This window comes from Morone saxatilis, unplaced genomic scaffold (assembly GCF_004916995.1).
Source record: "Morone saxatilis isolate NCDOM2014 unplaced genomic scaffold, NCSU_SB_2.0 Contig7, whole genome shotgun sequence".
NCBI lineage: Eukaryota > Metazoa > Chordata > Actinopteri > Moronidae > Morone > Morone saxatilis.
The window spans coordinates 15,416,225-15,424,160 of record NW_023340246.1 but is presented as its reverse complement, the minus strand read 5'-3'; the positions used below and the strand labels follow the sequence as shown (position 1 = coordinate 15,424,160).

At 42.1% G+C, this 7,936-nt stretch overlaps 2 protein-coding genes across 2 annotated transcripts in view; one reads left to right on the top strand and one right to left on the bottom strand.

Annotated features, from left to right (window-relative positions):
* The window catches only part of ints7 (integrator complex subunit 7), a 9,715-nt gene extending 8,943 nt beyond the window's left edge, over positions 1–772 (bottom strand). The window contains exons 1-2 of the mRNA XM_035679231.1: positions 579–772; positions 332–461 (exon numbers count right to left, since the gene is read on the bottom strand). Of these exons, the coding sequence (XP_035535124.1) occupies positions 332–461; positions 579–672 (224 nt within the window). The 5' untranslated portion in view covers positions 673–772. The remainder of the gene's footprint in view (positions 1–331; positions 462–578) is intronic.
* A 514-nt stretch (positions 773–1,286) lies between these two features.
* Positions 1,287–7,234, top strand: dtl (denticleless E3 ubiquitin protein ligase homolog (Drosophila)). The gene is made up of 15 exons (XM_035678922.1): positions 1,287–1,426; positions 2,546–2,683; positions 2,791–2,883; positions 2,975–3,036; positions 3,331–3,451; positions 3,752–3,817; positions 3,993–4,108; positions 4,198–4,271; positions 4,387–4,493; positions 4,583–4,687; positions 5,135–5,247; positions 5,365–5,454; positions 5,682–5,805; positions 6,014–6,654; positions 6,966–7,234. Exons 1-15 carry the CDS (start codon positions 1,375–1,377, stop codon positions 7,029–7,031), a joined length of 1,968 nt encoding a protein of 655 aa, XP_035534815.1. The 5' UTR covers positions 1,287–1,374; the 3' UTR covers positions 7,032–7,234.
* Positions 7,235–7,936: the final 702 nt, after the last annotated feature.

Sequence of the window (7,936 nt, the reverse complement as noted above, 5' to 3'; positions counted from 1 at the left end):
AAATCCTCCTTTCATGAAGGTTATAATGTCCAGTTCTTGTTGAGACTGTTTTAAGGAAACATTGATTAAACTTTAGGATCATTTTGGAGGTTTTAGTTAGTGGCACTGTTGAATTATATTGTGTACTATTGAGAGGTGTGTGATATTTAAATTGGGATTTATTGGGAGGTTCTGGTAATCTTGCACAGACCAGTTTACTCGCTGTAAATACCACACTGACAACTTTATGTGTGACAGCTGTCAGTTATTATTAAACATCGAAATGGACCCAAGAAATAGTCTGCCAATGCAGCTCAACCATCGTCTTAATCCCAGATTAAAGCATCCAAACCCGAGTCTGAAGATATCAGCCAGTTTCAGAAAAGCAGAGTTGATGAGGATGGGGAAAGGGTACTTCTGGAAGAGTTTGGGGAAGAGCACCACAGCCTCGCACTGCTCTCCCAGCTTCCCCGACCGCAGCCCTGGAATCAAAGCAGGTTAAAGGGTCACAACAAAGCGGGGACATCTTCTAAACACAGCGAGGAACATCTGGAGAGGTCTCAGCACATGCTAAATAGTTAGCAGGCTGTGTAACGCACCTTTGTCCAGCTCCATAAGGGCGGAGTTGGCGTCGAGTTCCTGTTCGCCATAACAAGCTTCAGACAAGAATGACCGAGCAGTTGAAAGAGACATAGCTGTTTAGTTTTTACGTGGAAACAAACACACATTTGACAACAGCCGTGAACTGTTAGCTTTTCATTGTGCAGGCGGCGACTACGACACGCTCAAACCGGAAATGACAGCCGCGTTGGTTTTGGTTTTCACAATAAAGCGCTATTTTACGTGGTTCCTTTTACCGAAGTGCTGTACAGTTTCCACTTTATGCCAGTTTATCTCTCCCCTCCATCACATTACAGAAGGAAATATTCATATTTCTGCTCCACTGCATTCATTTCATAGCACGTTATTAGTTGCTAGGTATTTTTATATTGTTTAGGAATTATTATGTTTCTAAAATGTGATGATGCATTGTTATAGGTTCAACTACCACCGCAGTAAAACTTAAGTGAAGTCTCTGAATACTTTCTACACCATCTTCGGGACCAAGGATTACATCAGATTATCCATTTCTCAGGACAATGACGAGGGTCGTTTATTTTGAAAGGACGGATAAATCGGTAGCTGTTGTGGCGCAAAGAAAAACGGAAGCGGAAGTGACACCGGTGCGGAAGTGGCCGCCTCAACCAATGGTAGCGCGGAACGCAAGTTTAGCGGGGGATTCAGTCCTGCGCTGTTCGCGGGAAAAACAAGAGACCAGCAGTTAACGACCTGAGGAGCCCCTCAGTGCTTTTAGAAGACAGTATATCTCCGATCGTCTCGCACCGGAGCGTAGGAATGCTTTTCCGCTCAATAGTCGACAGAGGAGCGGGCAGACGAAGGCAGAATGGTGAGATAATCGATGTATTTGGGAGTATCGGAGGTCATCGATCTTCTGTGCTACCCTTTAACTGTTGGATCTGTGGTCGCGTGCTTTTGCTGTTACCATGGCAGTAGAATTCGAACGTTCCAAACGAGGTCAGATGTACGTTAACGTTTTTTTTTTTTTTTTTATTGTAACTGTTAACGTAGCGTGTTCACGTCCGTTTTAAGGCGCGATGATCGGAAATCAGTATCGCTATCGTTTTTTAACAATGTCGATCACAATAGGACGAATGTAGGCAAAGTAGAATGTAAGAAATGAAACTGATTGTTCAAGGCAATGACCTGTAAACTCCAGTAACTCATTTTGTTGGTTATAAATTCAATTCAAAATCAATAGGGTTGGGTCGGTATAAGATATTATCATGTATCTTGATTTAAAAAAAAAAACCACACTCCATTATTGTGATAATAATGTGCCTTTACTTGAAAAAGCTGTCTAACCTGCCAGCATGCAGGTCCCCTTCTGTATTGATTTACCACAACAAGGGGACACAGTCATTTCAAGAAGTCTGGGCTTGTTGTATCCCCCACTAAAAAAAGTTAAGTCTGATGTCTGGAAATAGATAACAAAATAAAGAACAGGAAAAGGATGTTCCTATCTGGGATGTAATAAATATATATTTTCTAAAAAACATGCAAGGTAAAGTGATACCAGTATGTTTCAGTGCCATATAAAGGCATGAAGTACATTTTAATTATTATCGTGACAATATAAAGTATCGCAATTATTTTGGCCAAGATAATCGTGACATGAAATTTTCATATTGTCCAAATTTCTGGTAATCAATAATATGTGGGTATAGGTATGTGCACACATACAAGGAATTTGTTTGAATATGTTTTATTATTATTATTTTATGTTGTTTATTTTTTTTTAAAGGAACTGAATTTCAACAATGAAAAAATAAATAGTGACAGGATAACAAGATATGGCTTTAACATTACCATAGGATGGTGCAGGAAGTTGCTAAACAATAATATTAAATTCCAGCCTTTCATCACTGATTTTAATTAGTAGAAAAGTAGCAAAACTACTAAAAGTACTGTATCTAACTAAATGCACGGTCTTCTTTGATCTTCCCAGCCCTCCCTGCAGACCCCTGGCCCACGTACCCTCTGAGCTCTCTGCTGGAAGGCTACCAGTGTGTCCGACACGATGAACACATCTCCTACGGAAACCTGGGTGACTCTGTTCCACCGTTTGGATTGGCTTTCTCCTCCGGTAACTCACCTGTACAGTACATGCCATATTATCGTCAGATGATACCTAACAGAGCAAGGGAGGAGCTGTTCCCATTTATCCGTCTAACCGGTGTGTCCTCTCTTCAGCCGGTCACCTGCGGAATCTCCTCGCAGCAGCTAACGAAGAAGGCATCGTGAGGATCTACAACACAGAGAGCCGCGGGAAGCCGCTTCTCAAAGGTATGTGTGGAGGCTCCTGTTTACCTCTATAGTTCTGTCCATTATCGGGGGATATCAGAGGCTAATGATGTGTGTGTGTGTGTGTTTGCAGAGTGGCTGGCTCATGAGAATGCTGTCTTTGACATAGCCTGGGTACCGGAGGAGCCTCACTTAGTAAGTAGAGTACAATTCAAATTCATTCATGATGATTCACTATGAAGCATGATGTGAACTCAGTAGCATCTTTTAAATACTGTATTTATAGTCTTGATTTGTATGTTTTTGACATAAAAACATCTAATATCTGGTCCATACACAGATATTTCTGACTAATCCATTTATGCTGTCTGGGTACTGGCTCCTTGTATTCCCTCATTATCTACCCTTGTTCATATTGCTGCATGTAAAGTCCTATTTCATACAAATGAACCCTTTCTTAAATTAATTTTTACTATTATTCATCCTTAGGTGACTGCTGCTGGTGATCAGATGGCCCGACTGTGGGATGTGAAGTCAGGGGAGCTGTTAGGCAGCTTTAAGGGTCACCTCTGCAGCCTCAAGTCTGTTGCATTCGCACCACAGGAAAAAGGTATGTTATATACTGACCACGTACTATAATGCTGGGGGATATTTTGTTCCCTGTCCTGTATTTTTGTTCTGTCAAAAGACCAAGAAAACACTGTTGATGGTGTAACATGGCCGGGCAGCCTGTTATTCCTAGTAGCCTGTTTATATCCACCCTCCTGTAACCACTGATGCATATGGCAGGAAGATTTTAGTTTTTGTTTTAGTATTTAATGTTAAGTAGGTCTATGCATGACATGAGAAACTGAATTTTTCACTTAAATGGAATATATTTTGAATGAATGCTTTGTTTTCTGTTAAACAGCTGTCTTCTGTACTGGTGGCAGAGATGGAAATATTATGGTCTGGGACACCAGGTGCAGCAAAAAAGGTATTAATTGAAATTTGAGTACCAATGGTTTTGTTTTTATTTTGTGTAATATTTAGTGTTTTGTCAGCCCCAATCTTTATTTCTAAAATGTTAGACCTTAAGGGACGTAGAAGGATGAGTCAGGGTATGTTGTACTTGTGCAGAGTGTGAGATTATATTCATGCGTTCCTTTCAGATGGTTTCTACAGACAGGTGAAACAGATCAGTGGCGCTCACAACAAAGCCGAGACAAAAACCCCCACCACAACAAAGAAGAGGCGGAGCGGCGCACGTGGCATGGCTCCCAGTGTGGTGAGTTTTATTTCTCCAACAGCTGACCCTCTTTAATGAAATAAAGAGTCGAAGGAAGGCTGATCTCTGAGCGCTTGTCTCTCTTGCAGGATACCCAGCAGAGTGTGACGGTGGTTTTGTTTCGGGATGAGCACACGCTCATTTCTTCTGGGGCTGTCGATGGGTAAGAAACCACTCTTACTTTTTTCTAACAAGCAACAAGCCAGAATTAAATGACTCTCGAAGAAAACAGACTTGTGTGGTCATATTCATGTTTCCGTTTAATTTGTCTTCACCAGAGTGGTCAAGATGTGGGATCTGAGGAAGTACTACACTCCACAACGCAACGATCCTATTCCCCTGCAGACGTACCCATACCCGGGTTCTTGCATGCGCATGCGACTGGGTTAGTTTTGTACAGAACTGGCCATCATCTTTACCTCAAAATATACAAATGACCAGAATGAGCTGACTGTTGTTTTGCACGTGTTGCAGGCTACTCCGGACTTGTTCTAGACTCCACGAGATCCAACGTTATCTGCAACTGCACTGATGATAGTATCTACATGTTCAATGTCAGTGGAATAAAAACGAATCCAGGTAAACGAGGATATATCTGACTAAACATACTGTGTATCTGTGCCAAAACAGACATTTTCAAGTTCATCACCAATTCGTTGCCATTTTACATCACTAGATGGGGCTGCAAACTAATGTCCTTTGCTGTCATGTCATTTCCAAGTAAAGCAAGAGGGCACTGTTTGATAGAGGAAATGTAAAGTTGTGTGTGTGTGTGTGTAGGAGCATATTCTAATATCAGGGCCCCTCATCAGCACCGCATCATACTCACACATTGCAAGCCAGGTAGCCATTTTGAAGGGCTGGCACTGGAGTATTGTCTAGACCACTACATGCACATGAAGTAAAGGACAGTTTGCATCGAATTAAGGCTCCTGTTGTTTATATTTCTCGATTTCAGGCTCAATTGCTTTCTGAATTGAAGCTTTATTTAGTGATTCTAATATTGCTGTTTATTTTCCTCCGCAGTGGCAGTTTTCAGTGGCCATAAGAACTCCTCGTTTTATATAAAGTCCACTATTAGCCCAGGTGACCAGTTCTTAGCCAGTGGCTCAAGTGACCATCACACTTACATCTGGAAGGTATGGTCTCTATTTTGATTTGCCATTATAAAATGGAAAATTGCTTCCTGTTTGTAATGTTTTAGAGAGTTTATGATGGCGTAGTTCAGTATTTTTAAATCTAATTTTACTTTTCAGATCTCTGATCCTAAACATCCTCCTATGATGCTCCAAGGCCACAGCGAGGAAGTCACATCTGTTGCATGGTGCCCAACAGATTTTACTAAGGTGAGGCAACGAGCTTTTGTGTTTCTTTGTGTAGTTTGTTTAATTACTCGGCGTAGCCTATAGATGTATAACCAATCACAGATACGATAAATTCCATCCTGTTTCTCTTTTTACAAAACCTGATTGATTCAGAGGTTTTTGTGTTTCCCTGCCGTGAAGCTGAGCTGTTTTGATAGGCTAGGAAGATGGATTTAGGCTCCATATAATCCCCACCGGTCTCTTGGCAGATTGCTTCCTGTTCTGATGACCACACTGTACGCATCTGGAGGCTTCGCCGGGAAATGGACGGAGCCCAATCTTCAGTGGGACAGGCCAACCTTGTAGGCTGGGCACGTCCCAAGTCTTCCTCAAGTAAGCATTGCAACTACCATTAAATGCCTTGTAACAATACAGTATATACAATATATTGTTTATGGTGTTCTATTCTTCATATTGTTGCCTTACCTTTTGAAGTGCTTTGGCAAAAATCACTGCTATCCTGCCCTCGAATGCAAAATGTGTCATTCCAAGTATTCATGCGTCACATCTGAACTAACAAGGACTTATTTCTTTTGTTAAGCGCCTTCGATCAGACCTGAAACAACCCCTTCCAAGACCAAGAAGACAGAGAGTCCTGATGGCGCGGCATCACCCCGGCTTGCTTCCTGTGCTCCCAGTGGAGCTGCCCTGCCTCTCCCATCCAGCACCACTTCACCTGTCTCTTCTCAAGACGCTCTGGCTGCTGTTGTTAGCCAGAGAACGCCGTCTTCTATCAAACAGTGGTTATCCCCGAGACATGGATCTCCTGGTCAGAGCAGCCTTCCGCGCCGTTCGATGTTTAACCAGTGTCCCCAGAGCCCGGAGAGCAGCACCTCTCCCACAGAACGATGGGCCAAGCGCAGGCTGGAGTCTTGCGACGGTCCATCTGCAGGCTGTGAGGGAGCAAAACAGTGTGACTGTGTTTCCGAACTCTACCCCGCAGCCAAGAAAAGCCGGGCACTGTCTGGAATCTGCTGCCCCACTCAGGAGAGCCGGGTAGAAACAGACTGTCACACGGAGGACAAACAAGCCTCATCGAGACAGACTGACAAGGAGAATTTATCTCCCAGAGCAGTTGACTGGTTGTCAGTGATGGGCCAAATGATGAGGAAAGGAAGCGTCAGTAGTCTCAGAAGCCCCACTTTCTCTAAGAAACAAGAAGGCAAGACACCAGCTTCACCGGTAAGCACAAACATCCCTGTTTCAGAAGTTAACGTTAACCTGAAGACTGAAATAATGAGTTTCTGCTTTCTTGCAGAGGGTTATATCAATACCACTCTCATATCTGTAAGCTAATCATGATTTGTTCTAGATCATGTAGAACTACTTTGGAGACAGAAAATATTTTTAATTTCTTTTAGCTGTGCACCATTAAAGCCTTCTTTCACTTCCACTTACTAGGAATGTTGTCGATCTAGAAATTCAAGCCTACTCTCAAGGTCTCTGGAGAAGGTGAATATAGCAGTTGACCTTTTTGTCTTTTTGTGTTTCAGATCATCATCTCTCCACGTACCATGAAGAAAATCTCTTCGTATTTCACAACAATGCCTTTGGAGTGACCAGTTTTGCCTGTCAGATGTTCTGTGCTTGTGTTTAAGATGCTTTTTTTGTTTTTTATTTTGAGTATTTTTTAACCTGAACCCACAGACAATAAGCCTCTCACTGATCTATGTCCAGATAGCAGGATAAGCAAACCTGGGCTGCATAGAAATAAACAAATCTGTCATTCAGAGTATTTGATGCTGCAGTTTTCACGGTCCTGAGAGGCCTTGCTTTATTTTTAATTGGTGGGTCATGGCGTTTGCTGTCTTGCCTTCCGCGTCCTAACACCAGTTTTCTGTGCTGTGTGCAAACTCTTCTGGTTTAACCCAAAACTCAATATGCATAGTTCCTTTCTGCACTACAATCCTCTTCACCCCCCCCCCCCCCCCCCCCCCCCCACCTTTTTACTCAAACCTCACAACTGCTTAAGTGTTATTCACATACAAAACCTCACCCTTTCTTTAATATAAAGTTTGCTTCCAGTGAATGGTCAACCAGCGTATTAATCTCTCAACGTGCAGAGAGAACATAATTTTGTCTGCAGATGTGGACATTATTTAATTCTGCACACAAAAAACATTTAATGTGTATTCACATATCCTTTGTCCGCTTTAATCATAGCCTCATCACCACCGATTAACCCTCTTCTTTGTGGGCTTTTTCCCCAATACTATCACTTTTGACTCTTTGTCCTTTAGTGGCTTCATTGCATACCGAAGGTCTGCTTAAACTGTAAGTTGTTTATTTGAGCAAATGCTTAAAGTTGTTTAGTATGTACAAATAACCAAACTGATTGTTGCTTGGTTGCTTTATTGTATTTTCAACTTGACACCAAATTTCTCGTGTGGCCTAAGATTTGTATATTAAAATTGAAATAATAGTTGCTAAAGTGTGACGGCTGTGAATAAAGAATGCTTGGCGG